This window comes from Vipera ursinii (assembly GCF_947247035.1).
Source record: "Vipera ursinii genome assembly, chromosome: 2".
Classification (NCBI taxonomy): domain Eukaryota; kingdom Metazoa; phylum Chordata; class Lepidosauria; order Squamata; family Viperidae; genus Vipera; species Vipera ursinii.
This window is the reverse complement of record NC_139513.1, coordinates 71992115-72014694: the sequence shown is the minus strand read 5'-3', so window position 1 is coordinate 72014694 and position 22580 is coordinate 71992115. Positions and strand designations below refer to the sequence as shown.

The 22580-nt window shown below is 39.1% G+C and overlaps 1 protein-coding gene across 1 annotated transcript in view; it reads right to left on the bottom strand.

Moving 5' to 3' along the window:
* Positions 1 to 21823, bottom strand: part of MST1R (macrophage stimulating 1 receptor) — a 70593-nt gene extending 48770 nt beyond the window's left edge. Inside the window, exons 1-2 of the mRNA XM_083351434.1 lie at positions 21755 to 21823; positions 19221 to 20534 (exon numbers count right to left, since the gene is read on the bottom strand). Of these exons, the coding sequence (XP_083207560.1) occupies positions 19221 to 20426 (1206 nt within the window). The 5' untranslated portion in view covers positions 20427 to 20534; positions 21755 to 21823. The remainder of the gene's footprint in view (positions 1 to 19220; positions 20535 to 21754) is intronic.
* Between the last annotated feature and the right edge of the window lie 757 nt (positions 21824 to 22580).

Sequence of the window (22580 nt, the reverse complement as noted above, 5' to 3'; positions counted from 1 at the left end):
TAACAAAGTGAGCGCCTGTTACTTATCCCAGCTTCTGCCAACCTAGCAGTTTGAAAGCATGTAAAAATGCAAGTAGAAAAATAGGGACCACTACGGTGGAAAGGTAACAGCATTCCGTGTGCCTTTGGCGTCTAGTCATGCTGGCCACATGACCACAGAGACATCCTCGGACAAGCGCTGGCTCTTCGGCTTTGAAACGGAGATGAGCACCGGCCCCTAGAGTTGGAAACGACTAGCACGCATGTGCGGGGGAACATTTACCTTTACCTTTTATATTATATCACCCATCAAAAACTGAACTATCAAGCCAAAAATACAATGGTTACAAAGGGGACATCTTCCTTACAAAACTGACATTTGGATACAGTTCCTGGATTCAAATAAGGGGTATAGGAAGAAAGGAAGATACATTTGAAATTTTAAAGATGCCAAGAGGGTAGCATGATTGGCACAAAAGGAAGGCAAGAGTTAGATTTAAAAAACTGAACTTGTTTCTCTTTTGGGATTCCTAAAGATAGGCTATAAAAATATCTTTCTATCGATTAAGGGGAATCCTTAAAAAATATAACTGATTTTACATTTAGCTTTTTGATCTGTAAAGGAAAACAAATGTAAGCTTTTAGAATATAACTCTGAACTATATTATAGAACTTGGAATGACATATCAAAAGATAGTATTTTAATAATTGATGTACGGTCAAGATGACTTGTAGAATATTCAGTGGTTACTTTTGAACCATAGTATAGAATCTAGAATTTTTTATATAAAAGATAGTATTTTAATAATTGTTGAATGGTTAAGGCAAAAAATATATTTCTAATAACTGGTGATTTGTTAAGATGAAAATTAGACTTTAATGGTAAAACATAAGAATGCTTTGTAATGAACAATGTAAGTTTTGTAGACAAAAGAATTATTCTTTATTGAAATAGGGAATTGTAGGTTACCTAAAAAAGCTTTTTCCTATATACTATAGGCTATTGTAGAATATCCTATTGCAATTAGATAAAATGTAAAAACAGGATATTGATATGTATTACTGAAAAGATATTTTAAGTTTTGTTGATTAACTAGGTTACAACTAGAAGTGTACTAACTTGCCTATTTTGACTATGTAATAACTAAGGGAATTAGAGAGTGTATCTCTGTTAATGTAACCTGAGCTATTTCAGATGACCATCAGGTATACTACTGCGGGCAAGAATCCCTCAGAAGAAATGGAGTAGCCTTCATAGTCAAAAGAGTAGGAAAAGCAATACTGGGATACAATCCTCAAAATGACAGAATGATCTCAGTTTGAATTCAAGGCAAACCATTCAATATCATAGTAGTCCAAGTCTATGCCCCAACCACCAGTGCTGAAGAGGATGAAATTGACCAGTTCTATGAAGCCCTACAGCACCTTATAGAAGTAACACCCAAAAATGATGTCCTTATCATCATGGGGGATTGGAATGCTAAAGTAGGAAGCCAAAAGATAACCAGAATAACAGGCAAGTTTGGCCTTGGAGTACAAAATGAAGCTGGGCAAAGGCTGATAGAATTTTGTCAAGAGAATACGATGGTCATAGCAAACACTCTTTTCCAACAACCCAAGAGATGGCTCTACACATGGATATCACCAGAAGGTCAACACAGAAATCAGATTGACTATGTGCTCTGCAGCCAAAGACGGAGAAGGTCTATACAGTCAGTAAAAACAAGACCAGGAGCTGACTGTGGCTCAGACCATGAGCTTCTCATTGCAAAGTTTAGGCTTAAACTGAAGAAAGTAGGGAAAAGCACTAGACCACTCAGGTATGAATTAAATCATATCCCTGTTGAATATACAGTAGAGGTGACAAATAGATTTAAGAAATTAGATCTGATAGACAGAGTGCCTGAAGAACTATGGACGGAGGTTCGCAACATTGTACAAGAGGTAGCAACTAAAACCATCCCAAAGAAAAAGAAATGCAAGAAAGCAAAATGGCTGTCTGAGGAAGCTTTGCAAATAGCTGAAGAAAGGAGGGAAGCAAAAGGCAAGGGAAAAAAAGAAAGATACACCCAACTGAATGCAGAATTCCAGAGAATACCTAGAAGAGATAAGAATCCCTTCTTAAATGCAAAGAAATAGAAGAAAACAATATAATAGGGAGGACCAGAGATCTCTTCAAGAAAATTGGAGAGATGAAGGGAACATTTCATGCAAAAATGGGCATGATAAAGGACCAAAATGGCAGGGACCTAACAGAGGCAGAAAAGATTAAGAAGAGGTGGCAAAATTACACAGAAGAACTATACAAGAATGAGCTTAACGTCCCTGATAATCACAATGAGGTGGTCACTGACCTAGAGCCAGACATCCTAGAATGTGAAGTGAAGTGGGTCTTAGGAAAGCTGAGCAACAACAAAGCTAGTGGAGGTGACAGTATTTCAGCTGAGCTATTCAAAATCTTAAAAGACGATGCAGTAAAAGTGCTACACTCAATTTGCCAGCAAATTTGGAAAACTCAACAGTGCCCACAGGATTGGAAAAGATCAGTTTACATTCCAATTCCAAAGAAAGGCAGTGCCAAAGAATGTTCAAACTATCGCACCATTGCACTCATTTCTCATACTAGTAAAGTTATGCTTAAAATCCTACAAGCTAGACTCCAGCAGTATGTGGATCAAGAACTACCAGAAGTACAGGGAGGATTTCGAAGAGGCAGAGGAACTAGAGATCAAATTGCCAACATACGCTGGATCATGGAGAAATCTAGAGAGTTCCAGAAAAACATCTACTTCTGCTTCACTGACTATGCTAAAGCCTTTTATTGTGTGGATCATAACAAACTGTGGCAAGTTCTTAAAGAGATGGGCGTACCAGACCATCTCCTTTGTCTCTTGAGAAACCTATATGCGGGCCAAGAAGCAACAGTGAGAACTGGACACGGAACCACTGATTGGTTCAAATTGGGAAAGGAGTCCGGCAAGGCTGTATATTGTCGTCTTGCCTATTTAACTTATATGCAGAGCACATCATGAGAAAGGCAGGGCTAGATGAATCAAAAGTTGGAATTAAGATTGCTGGAAGAAATATCAACAACCTAAGATATGCAGATGATACCACTCTAATGGCAGAAAGTGAAGAGGAACTAAAGAGCCTCTTGTTGCGGGTGAAGAAGGAGAGTGCAAAACTTGGGTTGAAACTTAACATTAAGAAAACCAAGATCATGGCATCCGGCCCTCTCAATTCCTGGAAACTAGATGGGGAAGAAATGGAGGTAGTGACAGATTTTATTTTCCTGGGCTCCAAGATCACTGCAGATGGGGACTGTAGCCAAGAAATTAAAAGACACTTGCTCCTTGGGAGGAAAGCCATGGCAAATCTAGACAGCACACTAAAAGCAGAGACATCACCTTGTCAACAAAAGTGTGTATAGTCAAGGCTATGGTCTTCCCAGTTGCAATGTATGGCAGTGAAAGTTGGACCATAAGAAAGGCCGAGCGCCAAAGAATTGAGGGCTTTGAGCTATGGTGCTGGAGAAGACTCCTGCGAGTTCCTTGGACTGCAAGGCGATCAAACCAGTCAGTCCTAGAGGAGATCAACCCTGACTGTTCTTTAGAAGGCCAGATCCTGAAGCTAAAACTCAAATACTTTGGCCACCTAATGAGAAGGAAGGACTCACTGGAGAAGAGCCTAATGCTGGGAAAGATTGAGGGCAAGAGAAGAAGGGGACGACAGAGAATGAGGTGGCTGGATGGAGTCACTGAAGCAGTAGGCGTGAGCTTAAATCGACTCCAGAAAATGGTAGAGGACAGGAAGGCCTGGAGGAACGTTGTCAATGGGGTCACGATGGGTCGGACACGACTTCGCAGCTAACAACAACAACAACATTTCTTATTTTAACTACCCAACCACCATATTGTTTCACAAATACATATATATGTAAATATTAAAAAATCAATAAAACATGTTTAAAAAAGAAAAAAGAAAGGAAAGAAAATGGACCCAGGAAACTACAGTCCAATCAGATTAACATCAATACCTGGGAAGATCCTAGAAAAGATAATCAAAAAACAGATCTGCAAACAACTAGAAGTAAACAAAGTTATAATCAGTGGCCAGCACGGGTTTGTTAAAAACAGATCATGCCAAATCAATCTTATTTCATTCTTCGACCAAGTGACTAAACTAATAGACCAGAGAAATACTGTGGATGTAGTATACTTAGACTTCAGTAAGGCATTTGATAAAGTAGATAACAACCTACTCCTTGGTAAGCTAGAAAAAGTTGGAATAGATAACATCACTATCAGTTGGATCTGTAGCTGGCTGGCAAACCATATTCAACGAGTAGTCCTCAACGGCACTACATCCACATGGAGAGAAGTAAGCAGTGGGGTACCACAAGGTTCTGTCTTAGGCCCAATACTGTTCAATATCTTCATCAATGACTTAGATGAGGGAATTGAAGGGGAACATCAAATTTGCAGATGACACCAAACTGGCAGGTGTACCCCAGAAGACAAACCCAGGATCCAAAAAGATCTTGACAAACTTGAACAATGGGCCCTATCCAAGAAAATGAATTTCGATGTGGAGAAAAGCAAAGTTTTACTTTTAGGCAGGAAAAAAATCAAAGGTACAAGTATAAATTGGGCAAGACCTGGCTTAAAAACAGTAAGTGTGAGAGGGACCTTGGAGTCTTAGTGGACAATCACTTAGCAGTGTGCAGCAGCAACCAAAAAAGCTAATACAGTCCTGGGTTGTATAAACAGAGGCATAGAATCAAGATCACATGAGGTATTAGTATCACTTTATAAAAACCTAGTAAGACTACACATGAAATACTGCAGCCAATTTTGGTCACCATAACACAAAAAAGATGCTGAGAGTTTGGAAAAAATTCAGAGAAGAGCTACTAAGATGATCAAAGGCCTGGAGACTAAAACATACGAAGAACAGCTGCAGGACTTGGGCTTGGCTAAAGAAAAGCAGAAATAGAGGAGACACGACAGCAGTATTCCAGTATCTGAGGGGCTGCCACAAAGAAAGGGGGTCACATTATTCACCAAAGCACCAGAAGGCAGAACAAGAAACAATGGTTGGAAACTGATCAACGAGAGAATCAACCTGGAATTAAGGATAAACTTCCTGACAGTGAGGACAATTAACCAGTGGAATAGCTTGCCCCAGAAATCGTGGATGCTCCATCACTGGAGATTTTTAAAAAGAGGCTAGACCAGGGGTAGGGAACCTTGGCTCTTTTATGACTTGTGGACTTCAATACCCAGAATTCCTGAACCAGCCATGCTGACACAGGAATTTGGGAGTTGAAATCCACAAGTCATAAAAGAGCCAAGGTTCCCTACCCTTGGGTTAGACCAGGGGTAGGCAACCTTGGCTCTTTTATGACTCATGGACTTCATCTCCCAGAATTCCTGAGCCAGCCATGCTGAGGAGAAAGGGAGAGGTTTCCAAGCTGAGCCATGCTGGCTCAGGAATTCTAGGAATTGAAGTCCACGTCACAAAAGACCAAGGTTGCCTACCCCTGGGCTAGATGGTCACTTGTCTGAGATGGTATAGGTTCTCCTGCTTCACCAGGAGAATTCTATTCCGTTCTATTGATTTGAAAGCAGAGAGAGCTATAAATCTGTTAGGAGTTTCTAACTTGCTTAGGAGCAGAAAAACAATCAGGGTGAGGCCCTTTGTTCATTTTTTTTTTTTGCATTCTACATTGTGGTTTATATTTGCATGAATACATGTGCACATCCCTAAAAGGTCTCCTTAATTATCAAGATGGCATCCTGTACAAATCTACTTAGGATTAGTCCTACTGAGCCAAGTAAGAATTAATAAAGAAATTTAGAACTGCACTACTTGGCTGCAGTGCATATGGGCCTCTACATTCTTTGGAGTGGTAGTTCCTCTGAAGTAAACATACATGAGAATTTTGCTTACAATATGCAGGAAGGCAAATATAACAAAGCTGGGCTGAAGAGTCCTGAGCCAGGCATTCAGAATGGAGGAAAAAACAACTTTTCTAGTTTTATGTATGTCCGCTAGCTTATGAATTATTATTTGGTTTTTTTTTATTAGACCTAAAAATATTTAGACACGAATCACTAAAGCTGGTAAAACTGCAGTCAGAAATGCCCAAGTGAAAAATGGAAAAAGCTAAATGAATTCTAATGCTACTGGCACTGCTACTGCTTCTCATGGCACAAATTTTGAGAAAAGATGCTCAAGCAGAAGTAAGAAACTGAAATCAATTTTGATTTTATATGGTCTGGCAAGAAAGGTGAATTAAATGTACAATGTGTTGAAAATGAGCAAGTACAAGCAAAATTATAAAGACATCTGGAAAGCAAACATTCCCAAGATAAAGGTCCAGAGTACGGTATTTAAAAAGCAAATATGCAGAACTCTGTTTAAAAAAACAGCATTGTATACATTTTTGTGTAACAACATGAAAAATGCCCCAAACGTTGACTTGTTTGGCTAAATATTAAGCTTCCAATTTAAATCTCATTTTTGTGCACTACAGATTTTTTTTATTAATAGATTCCATGTCCCAAAAATATTTCAAAACATATTTGCATTTGTTATCCTCATAGATCAAAAATGTTGAAGAATGAAGAAACTCACTTTTCAGATTAGTGTGACAGTATCATTAATCTATGGCAACGCTGGATGAAATAACTGGAAGTTGCAGTTCATCAGCATTTGGACTGCCACTGGTTACCCCTCCCCCCCCTTTTTTTAAACCTGCTTGTGGCTTTGTTTAACCCTGATCTCAAGAAGACTCCAGTATATCTTAGACCAGGGGTAGGCAACCCTGGCTCTTTTATGACTTGTGGACTTCAAATCCCAGAATTCCTGAGCCAGCATGGCTTGCTCAGAAATTCTGGTAATTGAAATCCACAAGTCATAAAAGAGCCAAGGTTGCCTAGCCCTTTCTTAGACCAATTGAAAAACAGTCTCTACTCTTAGATTTACAATCTAAAACAATGTCACACATTCATACACACAAAGGTGTGGAAAATTGCTCTGTTTACCATAGCCTGGTAACCTAAATGTCCTTCATTCATTGTGCTAACCACCAATTTGGTTTAATAACTGCTCAGCTAAGTTCACATAACTTATTAAGTCATACATCTTGATCTACAAATCATATTGAATGGACTCACACAGCATGCTAAATCAATTCCAAATCACAGCCTGGCTTAACGCAATTGTGAGAACCCAATCAATGTCTGATGTTACTGAAATCAACCCACATGAAAGGAAACCTTACGATACTCTCTCTGATCAAAGAACATGCCAAAATTACCTGAAGAAATGTCCCAGACAGAATCTTCTATGACTCAGACTTATACTAAACAATACTAAAGGAATCATCTGGGAGAGGTTGATGAGATCATCTACTATACTGATGGCTACTGTGAATTCCCTTCTTTGGGACTTACACTTGCCCAAAGAATTTCTCTGTAGAAACTCAGGTGGGTGGGTGGGTTTCCTCTTCAAGTGGCTGCCAAAGCTGTGATGCCTCATGGAAGCTTCTTTATAAGCTGCACCGATCAAATATCTTCAATGACCATTACAGTCGGTTTATATTTCCTTTGATAACTCCTGCTTCCTCTTTCTTTTACTTGCTAAGGAAAGTACTTAGTAGGAAACTGAGCAGACTGAATTCTTTTGCCTTGCTTGTGAAATATACTTGATTACCAGGTGTACTGATTCTCCTGATGGTTCAATAAAGGTAAAGGTAAAGGTTCCCCCGCACATGCGTGCTAGCCGTTTCCGACTCTAGGGGCCGGTGCTCATCTCCATTTCAAAGCCGAAGAGCCAGCGCTTGTCCGAGGACGTCTCCGTGGTCGTGTGGCCGGCATGACTAGACGCCAAAGGCGCACGGAGCGCTGTTACCTTCCCACCGTAGTGGTCCCTATTTTTCTACTTGCATTTTTACGTGCTTTCGAACTGCTAGGTTGGCAGAAGCTGGGACGAGTAACAGGCGCTCACTCTGTTATGCGGCACTCGGGATTCGACCCGCCAAACTGCCGACCTTCTGATCGACAAGCTCAGTGTCCTAACCCACTGAGCCACCGCGTTCAATAGGTTAATGTAAAAACTGAAAAAGTTCCTGTCCTAATATTTACAATCTTCATGTGTTCAGCCAGAGAATAGTTAGTTATTATTTCCCACAAAAGCAGTGGTGCCACAGATCCCCTTGAAATATACAATCTGGTGTTTGTGTTTAGCAACTTCTGCAGGTTTGTGCCAAAATATTTGGTTTGCAAGTATTTTTTCTAGTTATCCAGTCGACGGTTCCAAAAAATGCTGCTAATCTTGTTCCAAGGATATTTTCTTCGTGGTGTGTTTTCTTATGCAGCTAAACCACACATTGATTTCAGTCTTCCACCTTATTCCTGGATTAATATTTGTCATTCCTAGCATAAAAAAAATAATCAGATGCAGGCAACCCAGCTTACTTTAGCACGGAGCATGCCTGTGCAAAGTAAGCAAATCTTAAAAGTAAAAAAATGTTATGCAAGGTTCTATTATGAAATGGAAAAGATATCTGGAATTTCATTCAGATTTATGAGATGCCAGGATCAAAGCAAGGTGAAGAGTTCAGCCATCCAGTAAAGAGCACATAAATGACAAATAGGATATGGTGTTGTGCTGATGAAAAACAGAAATTGCAAAAGTATCCCATGAAGACCATTATTCAAACGTAACAGAAGCCAGGGTTTCCTAGTATAGGAAGTAGCTGAGGCAAACCTTGGATTTTGACATTCCTGTTTTACCCATTGTGCCCTCCTGTTTCACACCCATACAAAGAACTCTAAAAGCACCCGCTGCTGAATTTAAATTAAGCACAGAACTTCATGGTGAACAAATAGAGGGATGAGTAGTTTAAGCCAGGGCTATATAGACCATGGTTTCTTTAATCCAGGTTTGCCCAAATCATGATCTGTTGTGGGAAAGACCCCAATGCTTCCAGCTTCTTTTGCATGGAGGAAGAATAAAGGAGATGGAACATGCATTTCTCTAAGGCTTGTTGGAACATATTAATAATTACTTCCCCAGCATTTTCTGTTATGGCTGAATCATTGTGTAGGTGGACATGAATTTTCAGATGATCTGCAAAAAGTCCCTAATTTGTAAAAGCCACTAGTCTTTTGTCCCTGTTTTTCCTCACAGCAGAAACAGAAAGATTCCCTCCTATGCATCTGATTTTATTTTATTTTATTTTTTAAAAAGCTATGCTTAGGACAAAACCATAGGCAAGAAAAGTTTTTTTGGCTTCTTCATCCAGTATTACAACAGTCTGCATCAAAGTTTCATATAATGGATTCATTTCAGGACGAAGGTCTTTCAATATTTACTCTAATAGTTCACCTCATTACAGCATGTAGATTAATAGCATTAAGTCACTCTGACGCAGCCATGTTAAAAATGACTAAAAATTACGTGAATAGTTTGATGTTTTGATAAGGTTGTCTTGTGAAAGTATTATACAGGTAGCCCTCGACTTACAACAGTTCATTTACTGACTGTTCAAAGTTACAACAGCACTGAAAAAAGTGACTTATAAGCGTTTTTCACACTTACAACCGTTGCAGCATTCCCACGGTCAGGTGATCAAAATTTGGATGCTTGGCAACTGATTCATATTTATGACAGCTGCAGTACCCCGGGGTCATATGATTGCCTTTTGTGACCTTCTTACAAAGTTAAATGAAGCCAGATTCATTTAACAATCATGTTATTAACTTAACAATTGCAGTGATTCACTTAACAACTGTGGCATGAAAAAGTGGGCGAAAAACTTTGGTTACAACATAGAACTAGAAAAATGGCAAAAATGATGGGAGAGAAATTATAAATTGACAATGTCAACTTTGTATAAAGAAAATCTATATAAAATGTTTTATAGATGGCACTTGCCACCAGCAAGATTAGCAAAAATGTTTAAAAATATGTCAGATAGATGTTGGAAATGTAAACATAATTCAGGCACGTATTATCATATCTGCTGGACATGTGGTAAAGCAAAGGCTCATTGGAAAAAAAAATACATGCTTGGTTAGAAAAAATGTTGGGAGAACATGTAGTATTTAATCCTGAACTTTTTCTATTAAGTATAATACCAGAAAAGATTAATAAACAAAGTTTATATTTGGTTCTACACATTACAACAGTAGCAAGAATAACCTTCGCGCAATACTGGAAAAATGAAGGAATACCACCAGAGGAAGAAGTAATTAAAAAAAATATTGGAATGCGCAGAGATGGACAGATTAACTATGAGATTGAAAGATAAAGAAGAAACAGAATACTACTAAACCTGGGAGTCATTCTACAAATGGCTAGAGGAAAGAACCAAAGATTAGGACTCGACTATGTATTAGCGCTTTTGAACCCAGACTGCATGTGGGTTGAAAAACTAACATAGGCATGTAAGGAAAAAAGAACTAATAAAATCTCTTTTAAAAAAGTGTAAAATGGGGCCAAATTCACTTAGCAAATGTTTCACTTAGCATCAAAAATATTGACCTCAATTGTGGTTGTAAGTAGAGGACTACCTGTAGAAGAAAGTTATTTGTGAAAGCCTTGGTTTTCTGAACGCATTTCTTAGAATATCCTCTGCTAGAGGATCATTCCACCTAAATGCTCAGAAGGAAAAGGTGAAGTTACTTTTGGCCATGCAGCCTCTCTAGTTAGTAGCCCAGGTCTGTTGATTCAATGGCCTCACCTTTTTCTTTGGCTTCTGGAAGGTATGTGCTCTGAATTGTTCTTTGTTTCACACCCACTTGTAAACGTTCTGAGTTTTTTTTTCCTGTTACCAATTCTAATGACTCAGAATTGATTGACTGGGAAAGGCAGCTCAAAGGATGAGGCAGAAATCTTTCTCTTCCTCTATAATTTCTTCAAAACCTAAGGGTCGCCAAATGTCTCCTTGGTAATCTGGAGTCCTCAAAAGAAACAATGAATCTGACCTAACCTGGCAAAGAAAGGGTCCCTCAACTTCACTAATGCTCTCAGTCCCCCAGAAAGGAAAAAGGAAATGTGGCCCAGAAGAGGAAACACACAGAGAGATGAAAGGATCTTCCCTCCAAAGATCAGGGTTAATTCAGCACATGTTGCAACATGAGTTTTGCATCTCAGTATGGCAACTATAACCATGAAGGCAAAAGGAATTGGGTGGGTTGGAGTTCACATATCATGCTCTCGTTCTTCCTGCAGAATAACCTATCTTGTAACCAGCCTTCCTGACTCTTCACATTCATGCATGCAGACATCTTTTTTCCTCCTCACTTGTAAAACTTGCTGCTGCATTTCTTTACCCACAATCTGGCTTATGCCACTGCTCCCCTCTCCTTAAATTAGGCTGTCATCTATGTGATTCTTGTTATTTTGCAGCCTCGTTCACATATTGTGCTAAGCTGGAATAAGTTTTCCTTGTATGGGCTTAGATGACATGTACTGTATATCTAACCAATTGGAGCTTTTCCATCAAACCATGATTAAGACTGGCCTAGCACACTGAGAGTTCAGTCTCTATCCGTTTCCCTTTTTGCCCTTCCACATCACGTTAGATTTTCTATTCTTAGGCTTCTGATGTTTTCCTTGAAAGATGCTGTTTCAATTAATTGATAACTTTTGTTGCCTTTATTGTATCTTTTGCCTATCCTACTGGGTGCTTCTAAATCATGGTTTCTGGCATTATCAGTTGAAATAGGTTGTGTCTTAATTTCTTGTCCAAATCTATTTCAATTATTAGGATCAGGAACTTTCAAAGCACCTAGTAAGAATGACAACACTGCAAACCTATATGAGATCACTGCTATTATTCCTTCAAAAACTAAATCAGAACCTATTTTGTTTTACATGTATTTCCAGATGTTTGCAATCCTAACAGTATACCGGTTACATAGGAAAACCCTCTTCAGATATGCAGCTTCCTTTTGGGGGGAGGACTGATCAAACTAATAATGATATGTCATTGTAAGATCACAAGAGTTTTGCTAATGGCTACAGTGAGCCAGTAATTGTTGGGAATAATACATTTTTAGTGTATTTATAAAAACAAATGCAAATGTTTATGTGAATCATAGCATGAGGTCTGGTTATTTACAGGACCGCCTCTCCCTAAGAATATCTACTGGATTGAACAGATTAGGCACGCTCCCAGATTCCTTCCCTGAAATCCTGCCACTAGTGTGGGAAGTGTGCTTTTTCCTACCTGGAAACCTTCCCCCAGCGATTCAGTAGACCCCACCACCCTCTTAGCCTTTCGGAATGCCATCAAGATCTGCCTTTTTACTGAGACACTGGAATAGGATAGAACGGAATGGAGAGACTGGAATGAGGTTAATTGGAGCTTTCTGCAGGGCACCCTGAGAATATGAATTAGCATATAATTTTTATATTTATTTGATTGTTTTACTGTTTTATAGTTGTTTTACAGTTGCCGGTTTTACTTTTGTTGTGAGCAACGTAAGGTTGTTTAAGATAGGCAGACATATACATCTTTTAAATAAAATGGCTAATCCTTGCTCAAACAACAGCTGCTATCTGTGAATACATGAATGGAGGATTCTCCATTCTCTATTTACCGAGTGTAGATAGGTAAATGTAGACGCAGATGAGTATTGATCTTAAATGTCAAGTCTCAACAGCCTCACACTGGCTGCCCATACAGACCCAAACTCTAGTTCCAGGCTGTTTTAACATCAGCCTGTCCTTTCTCACCACGTCAGCAGCTGCCAAATTAATTAACTGCCCAGGAGAGGATTTATGAATGTATAACTTCCCATTGCTGCTGTTCCTGAAGATTACAAGCGGAAGTTGAGCAAAGTAATAAAAATGTGCCTGCCATCTCTTTTCTAAGAGCTTCCTTCCTTCTTTTTGAAAATCAGAGTTGCACAATACTCTGATTCAGGCAGTCTGATCTTACCCATGTTTTGTGACAAGTTGTTGAGCAAGAGTGTGGTCAGGGTTAGGGTAGTGTAGGGGAAGAAACCCTGGTCATGTCCAAAGGAACTCTTAGTGTAGCACCTGTTAAGGTTCACTGATATGGAAGAAACTATTCACTGAGATATTAAGATATGTGTGATATAATGCAAATGCATAACAGATAAGGAGTAGAGTTTTTGAGTTAAACTCTACTCACCATGAATTCAAGGACATGTTTACACAGTTGTCTTGGCAACAGTACACAAGGAAATACTTTGCCACCACCTAAGTCTAATATGCTCTCATCAATTTTCTAGTTAAGCCTACAGCTCTAGTAGGACTATAGAAGCAGATAGAAAAGCATAGTTTTTCAAAGTTCACAATAAGTACTTTGATCACAAACAAACAATTTTACTAAGGCCCATATGAAACCCCTTCACATTTTACGTAGCTGTGCCAAGGACACCCAGCCTGTCCTCTTCTGAATATAACATAGCTAGCCAGTTAATATAACACAACATAGCTAGCCAATTAATCCACCAGTCATTGTAGATTTTCTCTCTTTTCACTGTTTATTGCTCAAGACTAGCTAACATCAGCATTCGAAGATGTCTGTCATCAGAACAAAAATTTAAGTAGATATAAATCAGTTACAGGAAAACAGTAAAGGACCCTCAAGTTTATAAATCCAGAATTCTCAAATATAGTAAATCTGGTGATACTTGAAAGAGTAGAGCTTTTATGAAGAATATATACTAGTACATACCTAAACACAGATATGCATGAGAAGATATCTTGCAGGAAAGACAGCAACAACATACGGTATGTTCAGATACAAAGCAAATCTCTGACATCTTTAAAGATTTTAAAAAATGCATTTTGTTTTTTATTTTAATAACATTACATCTTCAAGGTGAACATCTTTGCATTTGGATATCCGCCTTAGAAATTTAAAGATAAAGAATATCCATAAAAAAGATACTACAAGGGAGAGATGTACTGTATTACAAGAGGTTGAGTCTAAATTTTTTTGCTTTGAGTTCTTTACTCTGCCACAGATACAGAGTGCTTCTCTGTTGACGCCCACCTGAGATTTATTTATTAAACAAATTTTATAGTTCCCCTACTCACATATCAATTTAAATAAATTAATGGGGGTAAGTATTCCAACTTATATTAATGTTATAATCCGCAGTGGAGGAAGCAAATAGCATCTGATCTGGCCCCTTATAGCCTCTTTCCTCATTATCTAGCTACTCTGGGCTAAGACAAAGCCTAGGGGGATGCAGGCAATCTCAGCTAATCGCAAATTACCAGGATTGATTCCAAAAGGCAATTCTCTAGATCCAGGAAATGCAAAATCTCCAGGAAGCTGGATATATTTTGGGCCATAGCAACGGGGTTCAGGTACACTGAATTCCTGCTGCAAAAAGGCTTTTTATTCAGTATTTTGTATTTTAATATTTAATATTTTTTCAATCAACAACTATATATTCTTTTATAAAACATTCCTAAGGAACTCCTGATGGTTTACCCTACAAAATATTTTGGTAATGCTTCATCATTTTTAAATAGGCTGCTGAAGGACAAGTGAGGCTGAGAGACAGAAACTTTTCCAAGGCCATAAAATTAATGAGAAGGTATTAAGATTTGAAATGTACAAAAACTCATTTGTGTTCTTGTGAAAAGTGGCACAGATTATAGCAAAGAAGCTGGAAACACATATTACTGTAGCTTCTTTGAGTTCCTTTGTACAATAAGAAAAGTAATAAATCCAAGGTAAGCAGTAACATATTTGGTGGGAATTAAAACTACAATGCAAAATATTAAGCCTTTAAGCAAACTTTGTGTTTTATCCTGAAAGCATAGTTCCAACTATGCCAATATTTTTTCAATTTTTAGAAATGTGAATTTAGGCTGATGTTACAGTAAGGCAATCCTAACTAAAAAAAATAAATTCTAGATTCAGAATAACAGAATAATAGAGTTGGAACGGACCTTGGAGGTCTTCTAGTCCAACCCACTGCTCAGGCAGGAAACCTATCCATTTCAGACAAATGGTTGTCCAATCTCTTCTTTAAAACTTCCAGTGTTGGAGCAACCACAACTTCTGGTGGCAAGTCATTCCACTAATTAATTGTTCTGTCAGGAAATTTCTCCTTAGTTCTAGGTTGCTTCTCTCCTTTCCATCTATTGCTTCTTGCTCTGCCTTCAGGTGTTTTGGAGAATAGGTTAAATCCCTCCTCTCTGTGACAGCTCTTTAAATATTGGAACACTGCTGCTATGTCTGCCCTAGTCCTTCTTTTCATTAAACTAGACCAGGGGTAGGCAACCTCGGCTCTTTTATGACTCATGGACTTCAACTCCCAGAATTCCTGAGTCTGCTGACTCAGGAATTCTGGGAGTTGAAGTCCATGAGTCATAAAAGAGTCGAGGTTGCCTACCCCTGAACTAGACATACCCAATTCCAGTAATAGTTTTTTATGTGTTTTAGCCTCCAGTCCCCTAATCATCTTTGATGTTCTTTTCTGTACTCTTTCTAGAGTCTCAACATCTTTTTTACATTGTGGTGACCAAAACTGGATACAATATTCCAAGTGTGGTCTTACCAAGGCATTGTAAAGTGGTATTAACACTTCATGTGATCTTGATTCTATCCCTCTGTTAATGCAGCCTAGCACTGCGTTGGCTTTTTTGGCAGCTGCAGCACAATGCTGCCTCATATCTAAGTGATTGTTCACTAGGACTTCAAGATCCCTCTCACAATTTTATGTATATAGTGCCAAATTAGAAAAAAAAAATCCATGTATTAAAAATAATACATTAAACCATGACTGTAGTCCCAAATTCAGAAAAATGAAAAATAAAATTACCAATTAAAAACAGAATTTAAATGGCAAGAAAAAAATGAAAAACAGTGCATGGCAGATAAGCTGAGTCTTAACAAATGTCCTCCACTTGACAGACCTATGTGGCGCTCATGTGACAATTGTGCCTTTTGCTTGGGTATGTTTGATTGTAGGAAAAAATCCCCCCCCCCCAAGTGGAACCCATATTTGATCACGGAAACTAAGTCACACTATTTCTACAGTGATTTAAATTTAGGTTTTTTCCCATGTGTCTCCATTCAGAAATCAGCCATGTTATCTTCTTGATTGCTGCTGATTTTGAAACTCAGAAAACCTTCTCCACCCCTCAGCTTTCCCCTACAGTTGACCAATAGGAGCAAACAAAATGTTATCTGTCCCACCCCTGAAGTTTGCAGAACCTGCCAAAACAATCTTGTCCTTGCCAAAACTCCGTAACACATGAAATTAAAAAATAAAATAAAATGGTAGCAATCTATCCCTGGCAGGTTTTTAATGCATGTCTGCTCATCTGGTACAAGGGAAAGCTACCTAGGTATCATGCCATCACTGAGTTTAAAGTCCTCCTGAGTGATATGTTGAAAAATGACAAGCATGGGAGAATGTGCAGTTGAGGAACAGGTAATAATTCTATTTAAAGAAATACTATCCTAGGAGGCCTATTACTGATACATCTTTTTCCTCAGCGTTTTATTTTTTGCCACCATTCAAGAGTACAAGAGATTATAAGGCAGACACTCTTAGAAAAACCTATCTGAGCATGACAGAAATAGGATTTACTGTACAAAGTCCTGGAATAAAATGCAGCACATTTAAAATATTTTTTAATCCAAAGTTAGTTACAAAATAATGGGCTAAACTCTCTTTTGATTTCCAATTTGCTCTTAAAGGTAAAGGTTTCCCCCGCACATGTGTGCTAGCCGTTTCCGACTCTAGGGGCCGGTGCTCATCTCCGTTTCAAAGCCGAAGAGCCAGCGCTTGTCCGAGGACGTCTCCATGGTCATTTGGCCGGCATGACTAGACGCCAAAGGCGCACAGAACGCTGTTACCTTCCCACCATAGTGGTCCCTATTTTTCTACTTGCATTTTTACATGCTTTCGAACTGCTAGGTTGGCAGAAGCTGGGACAAGTAATTACAAAAGCCATGAATCTTGGATCAAATAGTCATCCAAAAAAACTGATCTAAATATTTAGAATTCTTGATGGAATAAAATGTTTGCTTTACCTCTCTGGGCTTATTTAGATAGTATAATTGGAATCCTAATTTCTTCCTTATTTATCCCTATTACTTTAGCAGTGTTTTATCCAAAAAGCACAGAAGGCAAAAAAAGAAAAACAAACATTGAAATTTTATAAAAATGTTAAAAGTATTGATCAAAATCCAACTTTCAAAAATATTTATTTCAAATATTTTCCCTGCTCTGCGCAGATTCAGTTTACAGAAGGCTCAAATTTGGGCAGAAAGTGAATCACAATCTGGGCAGATTTTCCCTTCGGCTCTTTTCACAACTGTTTCATTGAACCTGGACTTTTGGAAACAGAACAACTGAGATCCTTGACTTCTTGGGTCAATCACTGTTCCCACAGGACCCACAGACTGTTTCTATGGGAAAAAATAAAATAAAATATGGCAGAAGTGGTATGTGAATCAGCTTTCATCTTTGGGCTGCCACTACTTTCATATTTGCCCTTAAGCCAATTTCTGGTGCCAAACTAAATTGTAGCATAGGTTGAACACCAGGCAAAAAGTAGCAAATGTGCCTTTTAAAATTTCTGTTTTCCCCATCTCTGTGTTAAATCAAAGAACCCAAAGTAGAAGTATATTGCCAACATTGTATAGCAAAATCTGGAATAAAAGATTGCACAAGAGCCATCATTTTTTTTCACTACCTGATGGGGTAGGAATAGGTGTGGACCTGGATCCCAGCCACCAGCTTGCTTTCTACACCCAATGAATTTATAATTTATCTTCATATGTATTAATGTTTTGCAGAAGAGATAACTTTACTGTCAGGCATGCATTTACTACCAAATAGCATCAATGTTACTGACTTTTCTGAAAGAAGCATAAGTATATTTTATACTAAGGTGTCATGAAAAAGCTGCAGGCACTAAAAGATGATATACTGTATGTACAGAACACAGAATGTGGAAATAATTTCAATTAATGGAAAAGAAATTAGGATAATCTATTATCTAAATTATTTATATAATCACCCATCTAACAATATACCTTCTTTATAATAGGAGCCTGGAAATAAGGTAACTCCACAAGTTATGTAATTACATTATCACCTTTCTGTGAAAATTTGACATGTTCTTTCATATTTTATTATTGTGTCAGTGCAATCCATCCTCCATTCATTCATGCATAGGTTTGAATGACTAATCTTTTCTGATGAATGATGAGCAGAAATCGCAATTATGAAACTATAACTCTTCTTCTGGAGTAAAAGTAATATTATGTTTACACAAGGACTCCCAATGTATCTTAACAATTTCCAGTAATCATATTGTCTCTCCACAAAATTATAATTATCTGTAAGACACTTAACATAAAGGATAATAAAACAAATTTATCTTGGCATATGCTTCCTTGAGTAGAGGCCATAAAATTACTGCATTAATATAGATCCCTTGGAATACTTTATGGAAAACCAACATAAGAGGGAAGTTGTTTTTTATTGAAAATTAAATACTTTAATTTAGAAGAGGATATTTAGGAAAAGTTTGATATATTGGCACTCATAGTCTTAGCATATAAGGGTACACTCAAAAAAAATGAGAAATATACTTTATGAGGATGCTACTATGAATGGCAACTCAAGATCAAGTTCTCTCTTTTTTCCCCTATGAGTATAGGACTATTCCCTTTTATTGTGATATTTTCAAATTACACAAATAGACTAAAATTTCAGAATTTCCAGCCAATGATATCTGGAAAGCACCAAGCCGGGAGGAACAGATCTTTATATGGGAATTATATTTTTAGCACTGTGGTAACTAACATTGAAATACAGGTAATGTGTAGTTTCAATGTTATAACTTGCAAATATTATCCAAATAGAGATCAACAAAAAGGTTACTTTGGACTGTACATAAGGTCAAATTATGTCATTTAAGAAGTGTGCTGTTATAAAGGTCAGATTTGTACCTGAGTTCAAAACTATACTCACTTATACTACTAATGCTCAGTTAATCCCTCTGCTACTTCACTGATGCTTGTACTGAAACGTTGGGACCAACAGCACAATTTTTATTCGTAAAAAAAATATGTCATATTTCTTTGGGTTCTTTTTTAAAACAGTAATAACTCTATTAAAATAGCTATCTCAACTACACTTAAGAAATTGGTGAAATCACATGCAATCATACCCTTATATATAAGAAAGCAGAAAAATCTTAATGAGGACTCACGTTATGTGGGCAGTACTCAATATCTTGATAAAATGTGAGTCCTCGAAGCATCTTGTCATGAACATCCAGACTGCAGCACTTCGTCATCCCTGTTTCAATAGCCTTGTTGATCATAGGCAGAGGAAAAGCACAAACTCCCGAGTACTTCTGTGGCACCATGCTGTCCAGCTGGCTTTCAGCAAATGCACCAAAGAGAACCAGTTCTGTCTCACTGGTGCCGATTGCTTGAGCCAACTTGGAGCCAGGATTGGTAGCATGAGCTGCCTGCAAGACATTAAAAACTACATCTTTAGGCCTCATGCTAAGGCTCCTCTTCCGCTTAGATTGAATGCGGCAATCCAAATTCAGCTCTCGGTACTTGCGAACTTCCATCTCTTCAGTGCTAAGCCGCACTATCCTAGTGTGGTATGAATTGGAAGAAAGATCTTCCCTTTGGACTGTCAAAAAATAGACAAACTGCCGGTATTGAAAGGAATGCACATAGTGAATAGGGTATGTGTTTTGATACTCTGCCAGCACAGTTAAGGAGTGGAAAGGATAAGCAAACCCATTCAAAGTACTCTTTGGTCTCCGTATTGACACTGATTTGGGGCTGTATGTGTTTGCTATGGTTGCATTGATGGTAGATGCAATATAAAAGTATGAAGCGGATGCCATATCAACAACTACAACTCTTGTGCCTAAGGGACTGGCCACACAGTCTGGACACTCAGAAGGCATGTTCTGCTCAGGTGAATACAAGCAGGAGGTTTCCCCAAGCCAAACGACATCACCCTGTATCTCAATCTTATGTTGGAAACAGATGCCATGTTGAGAACTTCCACAACTATAAAGCCAAGGTTCAAAAGGATCCATCACCAAAACTTTGTTGTCTGTGTTTTGAAAGTCCACCGGCCTTTTCACGGGACAGAGAGCACAGATCTCACACTCAGTACTCCCCCAGGGCCCAGTTACTAGAGTAGACAGAATTTTCAGTTCCGAGTTCAATGTGTAAATCTTATTCTGAACTGCAACAAAGATAACATTACCAGGCTCATAGGTAACTATATTCTGGATCGAAGACTTAGCTCTGAATGTAGGGAAGTCATATTTCACTGTATAATCTCGGGTCAAGTTATAGGAGCTATGTTGGCATTGCCAGGTCTTCCCAGTGATTCTTACGGGCAACAGTCCAAGAGTGAAGCAAACAAGAAATGATATGCCCATACTAAGGAGGTAGGAGTGAAGCAGAATCCTGTTATCAGAAGCTACCTCAGTTCTTCAGTTCTATGTGGCTCAGCAGTCCAACCAGAATGCTCTACCATTGCATTACAGCTGAAAAGAGAGAGAGAACATGGATGAATGAGGCTACAAGGGAGAAAAATATGACATTTGTCTTTCTCTTATGCTGAGCCTTTCAAATAATTTTCCCCCAGCTATCATTGCATGGCTGAAGTTTCAAACAACAAAGCAATCCATCACTAAAGGTTTGTTGTTTTTGCATGGAGGATTTTTTTGATCTTACACCTAAAGGCTCACCACTCTTGTGCAAGATTTACGTAGGTTATCAGTAAGCAGTCATGCAGGGAGAAGCACTGCTGATGTTGGAAAAGGAGCTGCACTCTAGGTAAGTCTGCATTTCATATCATCTCTTATTCTTAGGTTGGGTTCCTATGCCCTCCAGGCAATCTATGTTGACAATCCAGGATACATTCTAGGTTGTACAACCAGTCTGGAGATAGCCTGATACAGAGATTTATATCAAAGTGGGGAAGAAAAGGATCTAGCTTCTTACATTCATTTGACAAAGAAAAAAAAACTGGTTTAAGTAAAGGATTGACTTTTTACAGGCAGTTGGGTTAAGAGTCATAGCTGTGTCTTATATACATATACATATAGTTGCAAGCCATATATTTATAAAATATATAAATATTTATATAATAAATTAAATTATACACACACAAACACACACAGAGAGAGAGAGAGAGAGAGAGAGAGAGAGAGAGAGTTGCAAGCCATTGGGAGTTTGGGGGTTATTGCTATATCCAACACTTTTTTTGATTAGACAAATAGAAATTAAATTCATTACCAGAGTATTTTTTTTACAGTTCTTGTGGACACTAAAATCAGCAGCCATCAGTGTGGCCACTGAACATGCCTTCGGCTATTGAAATTTTCACTCTGAGAATTTACCTTCCTTAAGTTCACCAGGTTAGGGTACTTTTGTGAAGCTTTCTGTGCGACCCCCTGGCCTAGGGGTAGAGAGGAAAGACATCCTCCTTCGATTTGGTCCGTTCCCCACCCCCCACCCCCCTTCTTTCTCCTTATCCAAGAAAATCCGTAAATCAAAGAAAGCGATAGGCTTTTCAGCGGAAAGGCACTTTCTCGTTCCTGGAAAAGAAGTTTGACAGCTTTTTAAGGCCGGTGTTCCAAAAGAGTAAACCAGCCGCGACTCGAAGAGCCAAGCGGGGAATAACACGCGCTCGCCTCTACAGCCAGCCTCGACTCCCGACAAGCCCTCCCGCCCCTCAGCACTCCCTCGCCCGGGGACTCACCCGTCTACAGCCGTCGACGCGGAGTCGAGGAGTTCAGCGCTCGGCCGATACCTGGCCGGGAGGTTCCCAGGAAAGAAGGCAGAATCGGGACGGAACCGGGCGGAGACCTAACCCGCCGGGCGGGGCCAAGGCACTTTCCCCTCCTCTTCCTCCTCCCCTTCCACTTGCCGCCTCCCAAACTGCCCCCCCCTATGCGTCGCATCTCTTCTGCTGGAGGCAGCTTGGGACAACCTGGTTTAAAGTGTCCTGTTTTGTTTTTGTTTTTTTTTTGCTTAGAAGGCCATCGCTGTCCTCCTAATTCGGACCCGCCAGCGCTGCGAACGGGATCTCTTTCTCGGGACGCTTCGGCAGCAACTCGAGGTCCCGCCGTCTTTCACCCGAATTACGATTCTGACGTCAGCAGAAGAACGTGCTTGAAAGCAGCGTTTCCCAACCTTAGGAACTTGAAGATGCGTGGACTTCAACTCCCAGAATTCCCGGGGAATTCTGGGAGTTGAAGTCCACGCATCTTCAAGTTCCTAAGGTTGGGAAACGCTGCTTTAAAGTATTAAGGTGCTGGGATTGCTTCATTCTCCTGGCACGCCCCCCCTCCCTTCCCGCCTATGCACAGCTATACAGTATCTCTCTCAGAAACTTCTCTGGAGATTTATATCCAGGCTCTAATTTCTACCGACTTCCTGGAATTGAGAGTTAGAGGGGGAAAAGCTATTTAATCTTCCATCTCTCGCTGCTTCTAGCCCCCAGTTTGTAGCATACAGTACTATTTTCTAGGCCAGGGGTCTTCAAACTTGGCCCTTTTATGACTTGTGGACTTCAACTCCCAGAA